Here is a 23372-nt window from a genome sequence, read left to right on the forward strand (position 1 = left end):
CTGAATAAACAGAAGATTCAACTGCTTTCATTGATTCAACATGACTAATAAACACACGACTATGGCAATATACGGCTTATCTGAGTTCTTATTATCATTTTCATTCAAATAAAGTATATATATATATATAATGCAATGCCTTTATCACTGCTTAAATACTATGAAATATGTTGCGTGCCTTATTCTATGTAAGAAGCCACATCATCTCACAGAAGGATTTATTTCAAACACTCGACTGACGTTATGAAGTGAGTTTGGAGTAAAAAATATGTTATTAAATGTGGTATTTTCACATGCTTTCAGATGGAGCAGCATTTACTTCACAGAGCCGTAGTTCACTGAGAAGCTATGCAAACAGCTGTCATTATCGTGAACGATTTCATAATCGCGTAATAAAATCGTCTCCGATTTTTTTTGCGTAACTTGTCAGTGAACTATGGCTATGTGTAGTAAATGCTGCTCCATCTGAAAGCACGTGATGATGATTTCCTGCTGATTACAGAACCGACATTACTATCAAAATGCACACGACAATCGCTTTCGATTAATCGTGCAGCCCTAGACAGAGTGTCCTAATGCTACATTAACAAAAGCTATGGCAAGTGTTTTCTTTTCTCTTTTGAAATCTGTGAAGCAAGAAGTACAATAATGTGGTTGAATAAATATTCTGGGTTCAATTCCAGTTAAGCCACAAATTTAATCATCACAAAATCATTTCACTTACAATGCAAGTGAACAGGCTGATTGAACAGGTCGATTTGAGGATTGAAAAGCAGAAATGTAAGCTTATTTTATTTGAACTACTGTTCAAAAGTGTGGAATTTCGATTAATCGTGCAGCCCTAGACAGAGTGTCCTAATGCTACATTAACAAAAGCTATGGCAAGTGTTTTCTTTTCTCTTTTGAAATCTGTGAAGCTAGAAGTACAATAATGTGGTTGAATAAATATTCTGGGTTCAATTCCAGTTAAGCCACAAATTTAATCATCACAAAATCATTTCACTTACAATGCAAGTGAACAGGCTGATTGAACAGGTCGATTTGAGGATTGAAAAGCAGAAATGTAAGCTTATTTTATTTGAACTACTGTTCAAAAGTGTGGAATCTAAGATTTTCTACAGTGTTTTTGAAAGTCTCTTATATGCTCACTAGGGTTATTTATTTGATCCAAAAAATGCAGTAAAAACTAATATTGTGAGATCTGTAATATTGTGAACTGTTTTCTATTTTAATATATTTGATTAAAACAGCCATTACTCCAGTCTTCAATGTCACATGATCCTTCAGAAAACATTCATGCTGATTTGCTGCTCAAGAAACACTTCTTATTATTATCAATGTTGAAATCAGATGTGCAGCTTCATATTTTTGTGGAAACTGATTTTTTTCAGCATTCCTTAATGAATACAAAGTTCAGAAGAACAGCATTTATTTGAAATAGATTGTTTTTTTTTTAATGTAAAAGTCTTTATTGTCATGCTTGATTAATTGAATGCCTCCTTCCTGAATAAAATTATTTATTTCTTAAATAAAATAACCCTAAACTTTTGAACAGTAGTGTACATGAACTTATGTTAAAACCTCACCATTTTACAGTCAATTTGTGGTTTTAGGTATTATGTTGTCACATTGAAATTCATTTTTGTGCAAATCAGCATTGTGCCACAAGAGCTAAGTTGAGCTTAACATGTATGAAACATGGAATATTCCTTTAAATGCATTTTACTATTTGCAATTAACTTCTCATTTTCCCCTGCTGTCTGTGAGTCAGTCTATCTGTACAGACCCACTATCAAGGACCAGCTAATGTAAAAGTCTTTATTGTCATGCTTGATTAATTGAATGCCTCCTTCCTGAATAAAATTTATTTCTTAAATAAAATAACCCTAAACTTTTGAACAGTAGTGTACATGAACTTATGTTAAAACCTCACCATTTTACAGTCAATTTGTGGTTTTAGGTATTATGTTGTCACATTGAAATTCATTTTTGTGCAAATCAGCATTGTGCCACAAGAGCTAAGTTGAGCTTAACATGTATGAAACATGGAATATTCCTTTAAATGCATTTTACTATTTGCAATTAACTTCTCATTTTCCCCTGCTGTCTGTGAGTCAGTCTATCTGTACAGACCCACTATCAAGGACCAGCTGACTTGTTGCACCTTGTAGAATGTTCAGCTCTATGGTTTTTAAGACAATGCAAATACCTGCTGCTGTGTTTCTTGTGCTAACATAGTCTACCATGTCGTGCTAGTGATCTGTCAGAACGTACCTTTTATTCAAGGGGATTTTGCTTGACCAGTTGTTGAAGGAGCCAGACAAGTAAATCTCTTTTCCTGGACCATTCCAGCGGAACACAGTGGGCCTTTCCTCTGGCGGAGCTTTAGTATCTGATTCCTGATCATGTTGCCAGGCTAGAAACTCCTAGTAAGACAGACAGAAAGATGGATGAGGTGTGTACAGCTAATCGAAGCAGAGCAGTGAGATATCGCCACAATAAATGAGTAAAGGAACATGTTTCCAAGGTTAATATTTCACTGTAACCACACCACCTTGGCATCATCTGTTTGGAAGAGGTCTCCGTCCTCCGCACTGTCCATTAGGATTTTGGGTCGAGCACCATCTTTGCTACCACGGCTCTCTCGCCGTTGCGTCTTCTCCGCTCCGCTTCTCTCACTGCTGGTGTTGCCCATGCTGCTGCTTATTTACATGCATGTTAATGAGACTTCCAATTCTGAACAAGAGCTTTCTTCATAATTTATCTTACTCATAAGTACATGAAGCTTAGGGTATTAAAACTTCTTTTTTAAAGAGATAGTTCACCCAAAAAATGTCTGTCGTCATTTACTCACCCTCAAGATGGTCCAAATGCATGAGCTTCTTTCTTTGTGTTCTTAACACAAAAGAGGATATTTTAAATGTTGGTCACCAGTTGATGATAGCCACTGACTATATATATATATATATATATATACTATTAAAGTAAATGGTCCCTGATCTCGCACATACATCATGGAGATGTCTGTTTGACGTATGCAAGATGTATTTTTTAGAGTGTCTGCTCATCTGCAATACATCTAAAGGACATTTCCTATCAGATGTCAAATAGACATTTAGAAGACGTCTTTAAGATGTTTATGATTTAGAATGCATGTAAAACTGATGTCTGAAAGACGTTTATCAGATGTTTGTACACAGCAGATGATTTCCAGAAGAAGTGATCTTTAACAGACATCTTGCAGAGGTGTGCTATCTGGGTTATCATCAACTATTTGGTCACCAAGATTCTTCAAATGATCTTCTTTTGTGTTTAGTAGAAACTCATACAGGTTTGGAACAACTTGAGTAAATGTCCATTTTTGGGTTAATTATCCTTTTATGTTTGATGTACCATAATAATGTTCTTTTCATACAATGATTTCCAAAGTGCATTTCCAAAGTTTTAAGTAACTATAAAAGTTGGCCGAAGCGCAGATGTTCTTTTCATCCCCCCCCCCACCACTATATTTCTAAATAAACGCTAGCGACCTTCACCTGGTAACCATAACAACCGAAAGCATGCTTGGGATTAGTAGTATTGGAAGGTAAGTGTACAACAAAAGAAGTAGTCATTATTTATCAATTTAGCAAAGATTTATAGATCACATACGACAAATATGGCAAGAACCTTATTATTTAGCCTTTTCAGATAATCGACGTATAGCTAAAAAAAAAAATGAGCTAGAGGCGCCAAAGAACAGTTTAGGTTCCACGAGACGACATGCAACAGATTGAGGCCAAAAACTAACGTTACCTTTGCATTTACATGAATTTGAAACGATATTTGCTTAAAAATAAGTCGTTACAATACGCATACGGTTCACAAACAATGTAATTAAAGATTAAAGAAGTAACTTAACCTTTGACCGCGGTTTACAATTGTTTTGGAAGTCACCTAAACTACATTTTATACCTACACGGCGTTTGTTTTAGCAGTTTGGAGTCACACAGCCGATCCAACAGCGGAATAACCTAGAAATACCAAACAAGTAACGTTAAAAAAACTAGTCTATTGTTTCTTTGCTCGTATTTTGGCATCGTTTTTTCTTTGTTGCCGTTCTTGCGTGTAAGTCTCGCCTACAGAAACGACCACAGTCTATTTCCCTTTCATCTCGGACTGTGGTAATTTCCCTTATGATTAAATATCTTACCTCTGAAAACTTTATTTGCCCGTAGCCCGCGACTATGTTTCTTTTCATAACGCCATTTTCACGCTGCCTCACAGAAAGGTTAAATGTTAAGCACACCTCTTCCGCCTGCTGCTCGGGACAAGGGAAATAACCAGCGCGCTGTGCAGTTAAACCAGTGGGTGCTGGAACCATAGACTGTAAAAACAGACTGGAACACATTTGGTTTCTTCTGTAGCTGTAACACAGTGATTGTTTGCACTGTGTGTAACGTATATCTCAAACTTTGATAAAATAGTCACATGTTTATCAGCTACAAATGCAATGTAGAAATGTGCTACTTATTCATAAACTACGTAAAAACTGCGGTTTTGACTTTGGCGTACACTAATGGAGTTTATTACAGTAACCAAATATAGACCATCAGCTTCATTTCATTAGATTTTTTTTAAAGGGGTCATATGATGTTGCTAAAAAGAACATTATTTTGTGTATTTGGTGTAATGAAATGTGTTTATGCGGTTTAAGGTCAAAAGAAACACATTATTTTCCACATACTGTACATGATTGTTTCTCCTTTTACAAAGCTCATCGGTCTGAAAAGCAAGGTGTGCTTGATAAACAATGAAGGATATTTACTTACATATACTGAATTTTTAGAGAAATTTGGTATTCCAATACCTCCGCGTGAATATAGTACTGTAATTGATGCAATCTACCAGCAGGATTTGTGAGGCTTTTAAAGGGATTTAGTGAATCTAAGCAATCAACATTTAAAAAAGGGATCTTATTAAACGGTATTGATATCAAAGATAGAAAATGTAATAATACATTGTTTAGATGTTTGATTCACTGCCCTGCAACACTTCGGTGTAAGTACTTCTGGAATAACCATTTTGAGAGTATCAACTGTAAATTGATTTGGACTTATAATAACAAATTCTGTGTCACAAATAAAGTTAGTGAAGCTTACTTTAAAATTATACATAATTTATCCAACTAACCAGTTTCTCAAGAGATACAGAGCTGATCTCTTAGAATTCTGTGTTTTTTGTGGAATGCATGTAGAGACTGTTTTGCATCTTTTTTTTTTGAATGTATGTATGTTCAATTTTTCTGGATTGATTTTGAATATTTATTTACTATGTTGAGTGGATATAAAATTAATATAAGAAAAAGAGATGTTATATTTTAATTTGATAAAAAAATATATTGATAAGAGTCAAATGTTTATGCTAAATCTTCTAATATTATTAGGTAAGTTTTACATACACAAATGTAAATGGTCAGAAAGTATCTCCCACTTCAAAGTTGATTTGAGGATTTATTTTGAAACTCTTCAAGGTCTGTCAAATCGGAAAGCAACCAGAACTATGGACACGCTCAAAGAACTAAACTCCTCTTTTCTATTGTGATTATTTGATGTATACCCTCCTTATTATTTATTTATTTTTCTTTCCCTTTTCTTTTTTTAGTTTTTTGTTTTTTTTTTTCTTCCAGAAAACGTGAACACCATGTTTGTAACCTTTTGTTATACTTTTGAATGTTAATTGTTCAGCATATACAATTAATAAAAAAAGAAAAGAAAAGCAAGGTGTGCTGTGATTGGCCAGCTATCCAGTGCGTTGTGATTGGCCGAATACCTCAAGCTTGTGACAGAAATGTTACGCCCCTTACCATATTGTGATGATGCCCTGTCCGGCCGGAGCGACGAGACAAAAACATGAAAACCCATTATAAACGAGGCATTTGTTGCATCCAGTGGGGACATAATTATGGATTATAATGACGTATATTGTCTTTTTACGCGTTGCGTTGCATCGCACCACGTTAACATAAAACCAAACAATGACAAACAACAAGCCCTACTCTACACTGCCCAAAAAACTCTCTTTAAATATAAAAAATATAAAATAAATATAAAAAACGTACTAACAGTCTATGAGTCAGAACAGCCGGCATTGTAGTCTACTCTATCAGGATCAGGAAACAGTCCTCCATAAAATGTGCTGCACACATCTGAATATTTGGGTTGAAGTGTTCTGGAACAGTGTTGTAAATACAACTCAGCCACTGATTTGTAGTCGTGTCCATTTTTGGAAGACCAAACAAAGTAGTTTTGCTTTCACAACAAAACACAGCGTCACACACGGTGGCCTAGAGTGAGCGGTGAAAGCCTATCTGGCGATCCACAGCGGAAAGTTGTAGTATTTCCTCAGCAACCAGCACGGGTCAGCTCTAGGCATGACGAAGCAGATATCGTCCTCTTCACAGCGCCTTCACGACATGGAGGTGGCAGCAACAATACTACAGCGAGAATAAAAGTTACGCCTTCTTTCTTTGCGTGAACATTTTGGCGGCGTTATGCAAATCTTCCCACATCGTGACGTAGGTATGTGGGGGCGTGTTAGAACGAGCCGTTTTAGGTAGGCGTGGCTGATTCTTAACTTTTATAAAGAATATCTCTTTGGATTTGAGACTTTAGTCTTTGCAACTTTACAGATCTTCTTTATGCACCAAGAGCTTGTAACACTCCAAAGAGAAAGGAACAATTGAAATCGCATCATATGACCCCTTTAATTAAAAGAATAAAGGAAGTATATTAGTTAAAACAGCATATACAGTGTTTTTAAAATAATTTTTATATTTAATTTGACATTTTATTAAAATATTTTGGTAGTCATTTTATTTTTTATATTTGAATTATATATTATCATATTTATATATTTTATATATATTTTCATATATTTTCATATTTTATTTACTTTTTTATTTATTTATTTATAGGGACTGTGCCATTGGGCGTGTCCTGTGATGGAGTGAGACAGCTGTGTTCGAGAGTCCACACATGTTCATCAGAAGCTTGCGACATTCTCACGGCTGTCCAGTTTTGCAGTGTCATGACATGACTGGCAATGAGGTCCTGAGATAAGTGGAACTGTTTCTGCGAAGCACACTTCAATAAACACAGGCTTGGGTGGCAACAGTAGTGAGACGGACAATTTGACATTTTATTAAAATATTTTGGTAGTCATTTTATTTTTTATATTTGAATTATATATTATCATATTTATATATTTTATATATATTTTCATATATTTTCATATTTTATTTACTTTTTTATTTATTTATTTATAGGGACTGTGCCATTGGGCGTGTCCTGTGATGGAGTGAGACAGCTGTGTTCGAGAGTCCACACATGTTCATCAGAAGCTTGCGACATTCTCACGGCTGTCCAGTTTTGCAGTGTCATGACATGACTGGCAATGAGGTCCTGAGATAAGTGGAACTGTTTCTGCGAAGCACACTTCAATAAACACAGGCTTGGGTGGCAACAGTAGTGAGACGGACCTCCTCCAGTACATCTTGGAAAAACATTATTTAGTAACTGAAGTGAGATTGATGGTAGTGACACACTGATTGCTATTACTGTAATCACCCGTACATTGAAGTACACTGAAAACTAGTCAATGAAACACTTAAAGTAAATACTACCACTAGTATACTATTGCATGTTTAGCTAGTAGTTGTTTGCTTTGATTGCCAAGACTGGAGACAGATTTAGCTATATTTAACCAGAGCTGGCTATAATATTACATATCATAATATTTAATACTCCAAACGCTGCAGATTACATTGGGTGTAAAGGTGGAGAGGGAATGTCTAGAGCCGCTATAATCCATTATATAACTGATACAGACACTTGTGAATTTAGTGTATTGAGTCAGTTCATACATTTCATATTTATTCATATTCATAAAAATGATCGTATACTTCCTGTAATTTCCTCTCTCTCTCTCTCTCTCTCTCTCTCTCTCTCTCTGTAAAAGCATCAGCTATTTGGGTGCAAGCATCCTTTTAGTATGCTTTAGGACAAATACAATGTACACCTCTAAACTACACATTTACAATATTTGATGTGTCATGATACTCAGCAAATACAGACGTACAAATGCAGTTGAACTGCCTGCAGAAATAAACAACATTGTGAGATGGTATGAATATTAAGTGACTTTTAGTGTAAGATTTCTGTAGTTTGGATTCTTGGCCATGCTTTGAGCAAATCAGACCCGCGTATACATTCCATTTGAAAATATTGATTACTTATAAACCTGGGATGGTTCAAGCTCATGGTGCCACCACAGTGAAACCAAGTTCTGGGTGTAGCTCACAGTGTCCTCTGGCGTTCACTGGAACTGATCACCGCCAATTTACAGTGTAGTCTTCCTGTCAAACTGGTTTCTTCACTATCAGATTGCATTCTGTTTAGTTGATATAAAAAGTAGAAAAGATTTACTCACAAAATGAGAACACAATGCATACATTATGTTACCTAAATAACATGCAAGTTAGAATATAATTTACAACTGATAATTGAAAGGAATAGTTCACCCCAAAAAATAAGTTTAATTTAGTACTCCTCGTGTTGTTCCAAACACAGTTTTCTCTTGTGGAGAAAATCTGGTGAATAAATAGGAATAGGAGTTTTCAAGTCTCAAAAAAGTTTAAAAAGCTCCCTAAAAGTAGTCAGTACATCTCTTGTGATCTTATGAGGCCACATAAAGGGTTTGTGTGATGAGTTCACTGATAATTTCCCCCTCCAGTTGAATTTTAACCACTGCAATTGGACTGCCAAGGCAGTGAGTGAATCTGAAAACCAGATCAGTCCAATTTGTTATCAAACCATTTGCACTGATTTTGTGAACAGAATCAACTGATTAATATAAAAGATTCAACTTAAAAGAACACTTTGTTCACAATGTAGGCATTGTAGCTTCCGTTAATGGTTACTCCAGGATTTTCAGTGATTAATGAGTTAAATTTCAGTCTGTTTCTCATGTAAAGCTATCATATAATTTTAGAAAACTTGAAATATAGCACTTGAGTCATAAGAACTACTTTTAGAATACTTTTATGGTGTTTTTTTTTTTGGCCAGTCCTTCACTGTCATTATACTGAAAACAGTGGTTATGATTTTCTCCAAAAGTTCATACGGGTTTGGAAAGGCTGAGGCATGAGTGAATAATGACTGAATTTTCATTTTTACGTGAACTATTCCTTAAACAAATCATATTTACAATATATTTGAGAAAGCTTAGTGCAAATGAGTACCGTGGTGAAGTGTACAACACAGAAGACCGTTATGATCACAAGGCCAATAACTAGGGAAGCGATTCCCATGTGAAGAGCCTTTCTCCCCAACCGCTGAGCTCCTTCATAGTCTTCTGCATCATAACTGCTTTGAGACTGAATGAGAGAATAGGTGAGAATAGGCACAATTTGACAGAATAAAAAATTTCAGGTTGGAAAAACTCAAAGAGATTCATTTGATTGAGGCTATACAGAAATTCTACTTAATTTAAAAATACATTTGAAACATATTTGGATTGCAGCATTAGTGACAGGTCTCTAAGTGAAAACTAGACTTCAGTATGTGGCCCATAAAGCAGACAGCAATGAGGGGCGTAGTGAAGATGCCAGCCTTATTTCATCTCTCTTAATAAGATCAGACAGCAAACTGAGCCTTGGACTTACAGCTCACTCGCACTAAATCACATTTACTGGGATGACAGAGATGATCTGACTTCACTAAGCTGATTCGCATATTAAAACCATAATTATTCGGGTTTGGATATTATTTGAGACAAAGCAGGTGGTCTAAACTTTTTATTAGAGGTAAACATCACTAAATGTTTTGAAATGTATGCTTAAAACATAAAAAAATACAATAGTTTTAATATATTATGTATTTTAAGTAAATATGAAAGTAAATCTCAAGTAAATCTTGTTTTAAGGATTATTAAATATTTTTTTCATGTATGAACATTAAGTTTAGTGAGAGAAAAAAATATTTAAAAGCATTAAATCTCTGCTGTTGTAAAGATAATCATTATGTGTTAACCACTTTTAACAATGTTACAGTGTGCATAAAACCCCCCTGTGTGTCAGAGGGCAGTAAGCTGGTTTGCATGATTTGTGATGCTCTTCTAGTTTCTTACAGGCGGTGTGGTGGCGTCTGCAGCTGCTGTAGTCAGTGAGCCTTAAAGTTTTAATGTGTTAACAGTGGCAGAGTCAACCTGAAACTGGAGGTTTTGCACTCCACAGCAAGCCCCTGCACTTTACCCCATTCAGCCTCTAGTCTGGTAGTGGCATTTGAAAGCACAGATTTGATTGCTGAACGCAGGGGAATGGTATGACAGAAATGGGCAGCTGGTGAAAATGATTCATTTTTATGATGCGGATGAATCACATGTATGCCAATGAAAATATACAAATGATCATATGCTACATTTATACCCATATTATTATTCTTTATTCCTATGGTGCAGTGCTTAAAACTGTAACGCAGAAATTACTTACAAATATTAAGGTTGTCATTAGACTAATAATAAAAAAAACTAAGCGTTAACCTAATGTTTTTCATTTTCTGTTTTTCACCCATAATGACAATTATTACTGTTTAAAAGCTTTAAATAACATTATTTAAAAATTATTTAAATGTTTGTGTGTGTACGTTTATAATACATTTCAATTATATAATTAATATTATATATATATATATATATATATTTTTTTGTTTATAACACATATCAGTATTAAATTTATACAGTTATTCAAATGTTCTATTTATACACACACACACACACACACATTTTCATATTTTTCCAGAATTAATATTATTTATAATTATTTTTAAATACTTTTTATTTATTATTTACACACCATCATTTAAGTGTACTATATATTATCTTAAATTAATAATATTAATGGCTTTAATAATACACACAGGCCTCAAGTATTTGCCTCCACATTTACAGTTATCACAAGATATATATATATATAATATATTAATGTTGAGCCGTATTGATGAGGCCATGGCCTTAGATACTATAAGACAAAAAAGAATGAGAAACACTGTTCTTTAATATACTGTATATTAAATTCATAGAAAAAGTAACTTTCTTTTTAATTGACATTAAAAAAATGAATTACATGTTAGTGGCCAGACTGTAAGAGCTGTGTCTCTCATTCTGAGGTCAAGGTGTGAAAAGTCAGGTAGGAAACCACTGAAAAAACATTCCTGTTCATATAAGCATTGGTTGAGAACAATAGCCTGAGAAGGTTCATCATCATAGCATCCACCTTTCACGTGGCTTGTGCAAGTGAGCACATCTACAGGCTGCCGTGTGAATGTTCGTGTAGGGGAAAGGGTGTGTGTGTGTGAGACGTGTGTGAGAGTGTATGCAGTCTTGCTTGCAAGTGTGGAAGTGCTACATAATGAACTGCACAGATACTTGAGGCCTGTCTATTTATAACACTTATATGTCTATCTGGATCATAAGAACATTACGTTTAGTCAGATTTCAAAGCCGCATGTATAACACACTGCCAAGTGCAAAACTATAAACCCACAAGAAACATACCTTTTCAGAAAAACACTCTGCAGCTAAAGATAAGACCAAAGATAAACTGCACATCGTGATCTATATCCTCAGTTAAGGATTTGATTTAAAGGGATAGTTCACCCAAAAATGAACATTCTGTCATTGTTTACTCTCATGTCACTGCAAACCTGTACTATATGACCGTTCTTCTGCAAAACACAAAAGAAGGTATTTTGAAGAATGTTAGTAAGCAAACAGTTTTTTGGTCACCATTGACTTCCATTGTCTGGACAGAAAAATTCTCAAAATATCTTCTTTTATGTTCCACAAGAGAAAGAAAGTCATTCAGGTTTGATTGGACATGAAGGTGAACAAATTATGACAGAATTTCCATTTTTGCAACTGTCCAGGTAGATACACTCAATAATAACAAAAAAACTATAGTCTTTTCTACTCACCATTAGAGAAAAGACCAATGCTACAATGTTAATAGGCCACGCTGGACAAAAGCAAGTGAAAATAGTCAAAACAATGTAATTTCTCAGTGGTGGTGCCCCCTGCGCCTCAGCACACCTTCCAAAACTGTGGTCCGAACTCCCATCGATAGAGTGGTTTGTCTTTCCATCCGACCGCTGAAGACCAGGACTCATGATGCAGGAGTGTCAAGCGGTGCAGAGTTAAGAAGGAGCAGGAGATGGTGAGAACATTTACAAGAGCCGTGTGGAGAAGATCAGGAAACTGAATGGAAGACTGGAGGAGAAACAAGAAGGCAAGAGCTCATGAAGACACTCATGGGGGATGTCAGATGACTAGGTAAGTGTGAAAGGCGATGGATGAGATGTTGAGTGAGTCAGAGATGGCTTATGACCTAATTACCACCCGGGCTGAACACTATCCCACTTCAGAGAGGGAGAGAGAGAGAATGTGTGCAGGACGCTGAAGCAATGTAAGATGTAAGAGGAGAGGCAAGCAGAGAAAAAAAAGCCTGTCTACTTGCCCATATTACCATTATCTGACAAAGGGAGAAGGGAGTGTTGAAGTTACAACTGATACAGCCATATGGATAATGGCCCCAAAATCACATTACAAGGCTGCCAAGAAATGAACACTGGCAATTTTCCCACGGTTTTTGCATAGTACTGCAAGTGAGGGCGGCGCAAACAGCACAGCATAGAGAATAAAGGCTGTATCACACATTACATATGCACAATAGTGCACTGGATGATATAGTGTAAAAGTCTGTAACTTTGGTAAAACGTTATTTTACAGTGTTCTTGTTACACGTTACATGTACTTATAGTAATAACAGTAAATTATGCATAATTACATGCAACCATAACCCTATAGTAAGTACATGTACTTAATTAATACTCAGTACTTAAGCGTATAATTACACTGTAACAAGGACACCTCAAAATGTGTAGCCAAACGTTCTAAAAATATGGTTATTTTGACATGAACTTTTTATAGTTGTTTCCATATGGTTTAAATAACAACATAAGTCTAAATTTAATGACTAAAAGTATCATGTGGTGCAACCATCAAGTAAAAAGTAACACATTTTCTTTACAACTTGCACACATCTTAATCTAAAATTATTTATATACAAATCAGATTCCAAAAAAGTTGGGACACTGTACAAATTGTGAATAAAAACAGAATGCAATGATGTGGAAGTTTTAAATTTCAATATTTTATTCAAATAAATTAATATTTATTTATTAATACAACATAGATGACATATCAAATGTTTAAACTGAGAAAATGTATAATTTTAAGGGAAAAATAAGTTGATTTTAAATTTCATGGCATCAACACATCTCAAAAAAGTTGGGACAAGGCCATGTTTACCACTGTGTGGCATCCCCTCTTCTTTTTATAACAGTCTGCAAACGTCTGGGGACTGAGGAGACAAGTTGCTCAAGTTTAGGAATAGGAATGTTGTCCCATTCTTGTCTAATACAGGCTTCTAGTTGCTCAACTGTCTTAGGTCTTCTTTGTCGCATCTTCCTCTTTATGATGCACCAAATGTTTTCTATGGGTGAAAGATCTGGACTGCAGGCTGGCCATTTCAGTACCCGGATCCTTCTACGCAGCCATGATGTTGTAATTGATGCAGTATGTGGTCTGGCATTGTCATGTTGGAAAATGCAAGGTCTTCCCTGAAAGAGACGACGTCTGGATGGGAGCATATGTTGTTCTAGAACTTGGATATACCTTTCAGCATTTTGCTCTGACATGCACTGTGAGCTGTAAGGTCTTATATAGACAGGTGTGTGGCTTTCCTAATCAAGTCCAATCAGTATAATCAAACACAGCTGGACTCAAATGAAGGTGTAGAACCATCTCAAGGATGATCAGAAGAAATGGACAGCACCTGAGTTAAATATATGAGTGTCACAGCAAAGGGTCTGAATACTTAGGACCATGTGATATTTCAGTTTTTCTTTTTTAATAAATCTGCAAAAATGTCAACAATTCTGTGTTTTTCTGTCAATATGGGGTGCTGTGTGTACATTAATGAGGAAAAAAAAATAACTTAAATGATTTTAGCAAATGGCTGCAATATAACAAAGAGTGAAAATTTAAGGGGGTCTGAATACTTTCCGTACCCACTGTATATATAATGTATTACAGAGATATCATGCATTATAAATATAAATAAAGGAGAGGTACACCACATTGCATTTTACAACCTGAATTACTTGCTTAATACTCTTTGTCCCGTGTGAGACATAAGGCCACAATTTTCTTCTTTTCAAGAATTGAAGATTTTGTATGTATGAATTGCATTTGAATGTATTTTGAATAAATTAAAAATGTATAGATTTGCTAAACGAATGTAGATTTGACAGAAATGAGTTAATGACGTCATTGACTTAACAGATAAAAAGTGAAAATGCTGTAATGTGAGCCCAGTTTGCCTGTCTGTGGGTGTCACCGTAGCGTGTGAGTTTATGCTGATAAGGTGATGCTTTGTTTCAAACGGCAGGATACACCACACAGGAAAATGAAAAACACCTGCCTCTGCTAACGTGAGAAACCCACTATCTCTGTAGTAGCTTATAGATAAAATGACACGCACCAGTCTCTCTACTCTCTTCGTAACCATCTGGTTCACAGGTAATATCGTCCTTTTCCTCCTTGATAACAACATATTATTGACATAAGGTCAATAGCTTGATGCAATTAAACAAATGAATTGCTTTATTTTTTTGCTGCTTTCTCACAGGTCTCGTCCCTGGAGATGTATCTTTGCCAAATCTGGGCATATCTGTGTGGCAAATTCCTGAGATAACAGCAAAAGAAGGCACAGATGTCATCATCACCTGTCACATTAAAGCTGATTCACACGTGGAAAGAATCATGGTGAAGTGGTGCCAAGATAATCAAACTGTACCGAACAGTACAACGTCTTACCATAGATCGCCTGTAAATGGATCTGGGAGAATTAATGCAACACTGCAGCTGCTGTCGGTGAATCTAAATCATAGTGGCATCTATTACTGCACAGCATTTGTGGATTTACCTACACTTGAACCTGCTGAACTTGGAAATGGGACGCATGTATATGTGGGTGAGCTTTATTCTTTACTTGCTTTATTTTCATTCCATTTTTTTAAGGACAGTCAATGCACTCTACACATTTTTGGTACTTAAATGAATAATCCAAATGATGACCGTTTATACCTCTCTCTCACAACAATTGTAGTGCCTAATTCAACAACAGTGACAACACAAACTCTCACAATGAACACAGTGATGTGGTCAGTGCTTTCAGGCTTGGGCTTTGTTTTGCTGATCATCTGCATTGTCTGTGTTATTCACACACATTATAAAGGCAAGAAAAATTGTGAAATTTCTTTTAAACTTGAATGTTTATGGGTTTATCACAGTGTGCTTGAGATTTGAAGAACTATTACATTTTTAAATAAACTAAATTCAAGTGACTATAAAGTTTAACATGCTGATTTCTTTTTTAATCTAGGACACTGCAGAATAGAATCTAGAGCAAAAGAAGCCCTAGTAAGTGATGTTTATTTATTTGTTTGTTTGTTTATTTGATTGATTGATTGATTCTGAATATTGGCAAGGCTAATGGTCTTTCAGAAAAGTAATATAGTATTTTTCAATTTATTATTTCACTCTCAGGTTGACGTTACCCGTGGATCACCCTGTCCAGACGCTCAGCAAACTCATGTTGTTTATGCAGCATTAAACATTCCTCGAGACAGTGTAAAATCAAGAAAAGAGGTAAATTTGCCCATCAAGAGCCTTTAGTAGTCTGTCGTATTCAAATCATGCCGTTATTTGTTACATGTTATGTTAACAATTTAGTAAGCAAATGGAGAATTTTTTTTTCATTCGCACTTAATACATTGCAAAAAAAAAAAAAAAGATTCCACCTATTTCAACTGAAAAAAACTTAAGTTCAAATTTGAGTATACTCAACTTGGTTGTGCAAGTCATTTCAACTTAAATTACATTAAACTGACATGAAATCAAGTTGGACTTCATATAACTTATAAAAAAGTTGTAATTGCTCAACTTATTTTGATGAGTTAAAGTAATGTAACATAAGTTGTCACGACTTACTGATCATATCATTTTTTATAGTGTATGGAACCAGATGCAATTATTATATCATGTTATGACTTGTTTTTCAGAATTGTCCGGCTATGGCACTTATTTCAGTGACCTGCACAGAGGATTCAGTGACATACTCTGAGGTCCACTTAAAGAAAGGACCAAAGGATGAAGGTTAAGCATTATTTGCCTGAATTTAATAAAAGAAATTTCACCTTGCATATGAGATAGGGTGCCATTCCCTCTTTTAATGGCACTTCAAACTTCTGTTCCTGTTTGGCCCAGTTTTGTGAAGGTTTTTCCTGTAAATACATTTATATAGTTTCCAGCCGTTTGTGTTTTTTCATGCAGTGTTCATGAAGACTGAATTGTTAAATGCTGTGGCTCACATTTGAGTCTATTTGAAGCTGTATTGTGTTCAAACTGCATGTATATTTTTAAGATAAAATTATTTCAAAGATTTTTTGTGTGTCTTTTGAGTGATCAGGTTAGGGTTAAATAGTGACGCTTGAACTTATTTTTATTGTACTGATTAAAAGGTGAGTGTCAAACTGATATGCAGCGTAATGGAATAGCAAAATTATGTTTTGCCAGTGGTTTATCTGCCAGTGTTTTTATTTTATAAGTGCACTGAAAAGAAACTTTCAAAATGATTGTGTGTGTACATAGGAATTAGACTGCAATTGTTAAAATTCTATTTAGAAAGAGAGAAATTATAATGTGTGGTGGCTACAGCAATATGCAAAGTTTTATTCTATTTTGTTTTTCATATCACACTAAAAAGATGTTAACCTGAAAATGTTAACATCTAAATTAACTGGTTACATCTAAATTATCTGGTTTTATTCAAATCAAAAACATTATTTAACATCACTAAATCAACCGACAATTAATTTATACCAACAAAACTAATTTTTATGAGGTAAAAATTGCTTTTCAAGTTAACAATTTTAGGTTACCACTTTGTACAGTGTTTATAGCAAGTTTTGTAGCAATAAGCGTCATACAAGAAGATGACAAAAAATAAACTGTTTAATTGTCAGAAAAGAGATGTTTATCGAAAAAGACTAATACGTGTTACCGCCTACGCAACCCCATTTAGCGACTTAACGGTAAAAGCCCTAGTCATATGACGTGCTTCAACAATAAGATAACCCTGTTTCAACCTGACCAAAATCTCTAGTTTCAATGTATTTTCACAAATGTCCCTTGAATACAGATTTCTGTGTGGGGGTGTTGAGTGTGCGCTTTCAGAAGACAGAATCAATAACATACTGTGGGCTATTTGACATGCCCTGAACCCACATGTGAATAAAAAAAAGGCTAAAAAAATTAACAGGCATCTTCTGGTGTAAAGTGAGTCATGCACGCAGATTTAAATCATGTAGGAGTTTTGAAATGTGAAATAATTGAATTTGTATTTCCAAATTGACTTTGAATTTTTTTTATTTAAGCTTCAAACAAGAAACATTAAAACTTTCAATTAATAACAGCCATCCTGTTTACTTCATAAAAAGTGTTATATTAGTGTTGCTACTTTTTTTCCACCAGTACCAGAATCTTCAGTTAATTGAAGGACATTTATATTCCAATTATTACAACACTTTAAACCTCTAAAAGAGATGAAAGGAATTGTGTTATAGATATAAACTTGGTAAAAGCAACATAACAGCATGGAAATAGGGGTTACAATTCACATTTTAAATCATCTTACTGAAGATAATACATTAGATCACGACAACACCAGACATGCATTCACTCTCGAACAAACATTCACTCAACAGTAGCATCGTTCACATTGGCTTCTGTCACAAAAAACACTGAACAAAATAAAACAAAAAGTTCAAGTTCATCAAATCATGGGGGGAAAAAAGCATTTTTGGTCACACAATATCATGTGTTTGCGTTCTTGAGCATAAAAAGCTCTCTTAATCAAGCCGACAGATCTCACCAGATCAAAAAGATAGTATGTACAATATTTTACACAAACAAGGTCGAATCTAAGTCTGAGAAGTATGTTCTCCTTATAATTACTGCTATTTTCATGATCTATGTAATAAATCCAGTTGCAAAACTAACAAAATATACATTTTGACATCCCATCACACTATATTCTTCAGTAGAAAATGTACCAAATGTCTGAAAGTGATTTAGTCTTTTAAATACGCTACAAAGATTCACATAGTTTTGACAGATTATTGCTCTTATGCTGTTAAAAAGAAAAGGCTTTTCTACAGTTACATACCTACATGTACATAGTCATCACAAAAAAGACAAAACTTTGAACAAGGACTGAGAGATCAAAAACATAAAACTAAGACAAAAAATACACTTAAGTTGTTAGCATTTTAAATGGAGAAATGAACTAATTATTTACAGGTTTAGCTCTATATAAGAGGAGCAGGAGGTTAGTTTAGAGACTGATATGACAGTAACTCATAAAACAGGAAATATCACATTAATAGTGTTGCAACTGACATTCCATCAGTTTAAGGTTGATTCATTTCATCCAAAACCATTCAAAGTCAGAGAGCTTGATAAAAGAATAAAACCCTGCGGCACGTAGAGTGCATCCATTATATTCGATTGAGATCACCACATACTTCAAAAATCCTTCCTTAAGATGTAGGGAAGACGTCAGAACCATGAATACTATTGTACCTGTCACTCATTTCAATGATAGCCGTTAGTAAATGCTGTAGCAATCAGAGGGCCCTGTAAAAGTAAAAATAAGGCATTAATTTTAATGCAGCATGAAGGAATTCACAGGAAAAACATGATTATTTTTACTTACTTAAAGTTCAATTATTTATTAAATTCATTGTGGTCATCAGATTTTCTCAATCAATGACATGGCGCTTTGTTAAATAAAAAAAATACATTAAAAAATGCAATTCAGATGTACGATTCAGATGTACAAATCATGTTTGTAATTACTTTTTTTGTGAATTATGAATTCACGAGACTCATTAAGTTTATTTTTTTGAATTTGTTAATATTTTGAGTTAGCTTTTTTATATTTTCAGTTTTCATTTTAAATATAGTTTAAGTATTAGTAATTTTATCATTATTATTATTGTTTAATACTTCTGTTTAGCTTTGATTAATTTTTTTAATTTAAGTTTTAATTTGAGTAATTTGAGTACTTCAACTTAGTGATTTTTAAGTTAGTTGCCAAAGCAACATTTCTCATTTTTACTTTTAGTATACATGTCAGATTTATTTCAATATTTTAATAGTATTAGTTTTAGTTAACAGTATCAACACTGCATGTTGCTGACTCACCCCAAGGCTGTGGCTGAATCCAGTGCTGGGAGCGGGACTTGCAGCGCTGATATAGCTACTGATGGCTGAGTCCTGAGTGGCCGTTCCATACAGGTCTGCCATCGGCCCAGGGCTGCTGGTACCTAAAAACCCAGCTGTGCGAGAAGGAGTTGAGCCTAAAAAATCAACATGAAATTCCACAATGTCTTAACCACTTTTCATTAACAGGGAATCTTAAAGCTATATAGGCCAGCCATTGGGGTGTGAGCTCTCATTTGCTGAGCATGGGTCGTGTGTGGGATGTAGAAAAAACAAAATTCTCGCACCTCTGACCACAGCTGCTGCTGCTGCGGCTGCCGCCATGGGGTTGTACGCCGTTAGAGGAATGGCTACGAAAACATCCGCATACACGCAGAACAATCAAACAAACAGGAAAGAGAACTTAATCAGTACCAAGCAGTACGAAAGCAGTGGGAAAAGTGCTTGCATCATACTGAGTAAGAAATGATGCTCTGATAATGTGTGGTAATGCCTGTAAGCTGTTATGCAGGATTTCCTGGGTGGTGTTGTCACAAAGTAAGCTGACAGTATTCAGATCACACTATGCTGTGTACTGGAATATGGCGAGCGGCTGCCGTGTACAATAGCTGCTTGTAATGCTCATAGAGGAACTAACCTGTGAGCTCAGCGGGGTGGGGTGATGTCAGAAGGGGGGTCCTCTCTAAGTGGAATTCTAGAATAGAGATAAACACAGAAAGCTGTTTAAACATACACACAAGAGCTGTTCACACTACACACATGGACAAGCACTACAGGGCCTATGAGTGGCAAGACACCTAGAAAGACAGTCTTAGACGGCCTCTCTGAGATTTACAAGCAGCCATGGGTTTCTTTTTTGTGTGTAAATGACTGATTGAAATGCACAGATTTCCACAAAACTATTGAGCAGCACAACTGTTTTCAACACTGACAATAATAAGAAATGTTTCTTGAGCATCAAATCAGCACATTAGAATGATTTCTGAAGGATCATGTGACACTGAAGACTGGAGTAATGATGCTGGAAATTAAGCTTTGCATCACAGGAATAAATTACATTTGAAAATATATTCAAATAGAAAACAGTTATTTAAAATTGTAATATTATTTCACATTATTACTGTTTTTATTTTATCACATAAATGCAGCCTCGGTGAGCATTAAAGACTTCCATAAAAAACATTTAAAAATCAGTCTCAGAATCAGAGTGGTAATGTACATACAGTATAATCGAATATATGTGGTTTTACTCATAAAATCTAAGCACAAATGTAGAATTTCCATTTTTGATTACTATTAGTGTATTACTTGCATATGTATGTGCATATGGAAATTGGGTGGCATCAAATGTTTCACCAGGAATGCCAGATAATGTTCAAAAGCATATTTAGCAACTACAGGTGCATCTCAATAAATTAGAATGTCGTGGAAAAGTTAATTTATTTCAGTAATTCAACTCTTAATTTATTGAGATGCACCTGTAGTTGTTATGTTGCTTAATGTTAGCAACTTGTATCTGACAACCACTTAAGTATATACTGATTTGCGCATATACAATTATAATCTAATAAACAATCACTTCTGACTCAAAAACCCAATATTTGATAATACTGTGTTTGCAAAAACGTATCCCAGGAAAGAGTTAATCCCAGTGAACCAATATGTGGAAAGGTCTACAGAATGCATGAGCCGGACATTGAGTCTTACCAGGGAACTGATATGTGTATCCTGGGGTCAGACTAGTATAGCTGCGACTCGCATATGTTGCTGCCTGGAACCCTGGATAACCTTGGGAAAAAAATATGACACCAATTAATGTCTACTCATAAAGTATTTTGAGTAAATAACAATAATATATAATATTTTGTATTATAAAAAGAATATTTAATTTGAATAGTATTTAATATTATTAACAGTTATCTGGTAATTCATGTTAAAACAATATTAGTCAATATAGTAGAATGAAAGTATAGCATTTGTGTCTTCAGTATGAATTTTACGGCACTTTTCAACAGCAGAGGGCAGAAGAGTCCATTCTATGCTTTGAGTTCTAATCATCCTTGTGATCAGCAGTTAAAAGCTACACACTTACCCAGCATTCCTATGCCAAGCATGAAGGCGTCCATCCCATAGGGCATGACACGCGCACGACCTCTTGAAGAGCCTGTAGGTGACATCACTTCCTTGGGCTGGGCTTTCTTACACTCCACCTGTGAATGGAAAGGGAAGATATCAGTCAGTCAAACACAAGTTTTAGCAGTGTGTCTGAAACGGTGTCTCAGCATAAGAATTCTCACCATCTTGTTGTTGATTTCGTGGAAGTGGATCTCACAGACTTTCTCCACCACATCTTCATTCTCGAAGGTCACAAATCCAAACCCTGAGCAAAGAAAGAGTCCAGACACTCAGCCCGCAGTTTACATTTGGATTTCCACTTCAGCCATCATTATAAACAATGTCTAAAGTTCAGGTACTTCAGTTCAACTTCAGGTGAGACGAAACTGTCAAATAAAAGCCAATGAATTCTACTTCCCTTCTCATTGACCTTGTTCAATAAATACCAGAATGATTGTGACCACTAAAAAGTACCATGATTGTAACACTACAGTGTTTTTTTGGACATGTACCATGGTATGCATTAATGTACCATTAGCATCTTATATAATCACTGTACCATGGTACAACCAGGATACTTTTTATTTAGGGATAAAATGGGGTCCAAAATCTGAGAACAATAATGAAAATGCTTCTATTACAAATTACATTAACAGCATATCAATTTGAGTGAAAATGTTTAGTTTAAAAATGATTTATGTAGCACACCACCATGTTTTTGAAAGAAGTCTCTTATGCTATTATAAATGAAAAAATGAAGATTACAAATCCTTATTGAATCAAATTAAATAATTTATTTATTGTACTGACCCCTGAACTTTTGAATGGTAGTGTACATAAATGACAGAATGTGTGTGTCACCAAAAAATAAAATAAAATCACACAATCATTGGCACTTTGCTTAGGGCAGAATCATAACATTGACTTGTTTTAAAATGTCAAAATCCATTTCCCCCCCCTGTTTATATTAACATTTAAATGATCCCAGATTGTGGTCACAGGCGTTTAGACTTCTCTACATATCTGTAAAAAGTAACTTCATGTCCTTTTCCCCTGTGCCTGTAACCTCTCCGTTTTGAGAGGTCATCAGATTTCCGATGAACTGTAATATATATTAAACCATTGAAGTCATACAGGCATCCACTCTGTCTCTGTAAACAGTGCTAGATTTTCTCAACAAAAAGATGTGCTGCTAGTTTTGTTTTTTCAATGAAAAAGCGGTAAAGCCATGCAAACGGTCATAATCGATGTGCTGTCGAACCGGCAAGGGCGCTTAACGAGGTTTTAGCCTAAACCCTGATTAACGAACACACTAATTACTCAATCTCTCTCCTCACCTACCGCTTATCCTACAGAGTACAGGATGGAGGGCCATGGAGAGGAGACGGAGACGGACCAGGTTTAGGAAGGAAGGAACAAACGGGAGAACGGCTGCCATTGATGTGCACAGTTATTTAATGAAATAAAGAGAAAGGGAAATTTACCTCTGTGCCTGTTGGTGGTTTTGTCAAACATAAGCATGGCGTCATCCACCTGTAGGACAGGAAGAGAGAGATTACATGCATTTATTATTTGTTATCTAGCATTAGTCACAGTTCTCAATCTTGTGATGACGTATATCCTACTGAAACAGGATGGTTGGGGGGACTTATATATAGGACATGTCTCTTTTTTTGTAAATGGCCAATATGCTTTAGCTAAGTCACACCCATGAATCATAATATGCTACATGATGGTCAGTTTCAGCTGATATTAGGGGCTTTTGATTGGATAACAATATGGGAAGTGCAGGATGAGTCATCAATGTCCCCCCC

At 35.2% G+C, this 23372-nt stretch overlaps 4 protein-coding genes across 7 annotated transcripts in view; 1 reads left to right on the forward strand and 3 right to left on the reverse strand.

The window, feature by feature from the left end:
* prkab1b (protein kinase, AMP-activated, beta 1 non-catalytic subunit, b) overlaps positions 1 to 4333 on the reverse strand; it is an 8400-nt gene extending 4067 nt beyond the window's left edge. Inside the window, exons 1-3 of the mRNA XM_016236938.1 lie at positions 4193 to 4333; positions 2555 to 2699; positions 2275 to 2426 (exon numbers count right to left, since the gene is read on the reverse strand). Coding sequence (XP_016092424.1) covers positions 2275 to 2426; positions 2555 to 2695 — 293 coding nt within the window. The 5' untranslated portion in view covers positions 2696 to 2699; positions 4193 to 4333. The remainder of the gene's footprint in view (positions 1 to 2274; positions 2427 to 2554; positions 2700 to 4192) is intronic.
* Positions 4334 to 7979: 3646 nt separating this feature from the next.
* On the reverse strand, positions 7980 to 12389 carry LOC107554413 (transmembrane protein 233). The gene is made up of 3 exons (XM_016236902.1): positions 12012 to 12389; positions 9281 to 9415; positions 7980 to 8430 (listed from the first exon to the last, which is right to left on the reverse strand). The coding sequence occupies exons 1-3, from the start codon at positions 12201 to 12203 to the stop codon at positions 8419 to 8421; spliced, it is 339 nt and encodes a 112-aa protein (XP_016092388.1). The 5' UTR covers positions 12204 to 12389; the 3' UTR covers positions 7980 to 8418.
* Positions 12390 to 14550: 2161 nt separating this feature from the next.
* LOC107554402 (transmembrane and immunoglobulin domain-containing protein 2-like) lies at positions 14551 to 16319 on the forward strand. Its single transcript, XM_016236890.1, has 6 exons — positions 14551 to 14676; positions 14786 to 15130; positions 15266 to 15394; positions 15542 to 15579; positions 15706 to 15807; positions 16221 to 16319. Exons 1-6 carry the CDS (start codon positions 14628 to 14630, stop codon positions 16317 to 16319), a joined length of 762 nt encoding a protein of 253 aa, XP_016092376.1. The 5' UTR covers positions 14551 to 14627.
* Positions 16320 to 17979: 1660 nt separating this feature from the next.
* LOC107554440 (RNA-binding protein Musashi homolog 1) overlaps positions 17980 to 23372 on the reverse strand; it is a 17435-nt gene continuing 12042 nt past the window's right edge. Inside the window, exons 7-14 of one of the 4 annotated variants that reach the window (XM_016236943.1) lie at positions 23043 to 23091; positions 21741 to 21823; positions 21536 to 21653; positions 21151 to 21231; positions 20081 to 20137; positions 19731 to 19793; positions 19426 to 19559; positions 17980 to 18855 (exon numbers count right to left, since the gene is read on the reverse strand). In XM_016236943.1, coding sequence (XP_016092429.1) covers positions 18814 to 18855; positions 19426 to 19559; positions 19731 to 19793; positions 20081 to 20137; positions 21151 to 21231; positions 21536 to 21653; positions 21741 to 21823; positions 23043 to 23091 — 627 coding nt within the window. In that variant the 3' untranslated portion in view covers positions 17980 to 18813. Of the gene's footprint in view, positions 18856 to 19425; positions 19581 to 19730; positions 19794 to 20080; positions 20138 to 21150; positions 21232 to 21535; positions 21654 to 21740; positions 21824 to 23042; positions 23092 to 23372 lie in introns of all 4 variants that reach the window. The other 3 variants (XM_016236941.1, XM_016236945.1, XM_016236944.1) reach the window with 3 other exon arrangements.

The sequence above is a fragment of the Sinocyclocheilus grahami genome, unplaced genomic scaffold, assembly GCF_001515645.1.
Source record: "Sinocyclocheilus grahami isolate Dianchi unplaced genomic scaffold, SAMN03320097.WGS_v1.1 scaffold501.1, whole genome shotgun sequence".
NCBI lineage: Eukaryota > Metazoa > Chordata > Actinopteri > Cypriniformes > Cyprinidae > Sinocyclocheilus > Sinocyclocheilus grahami.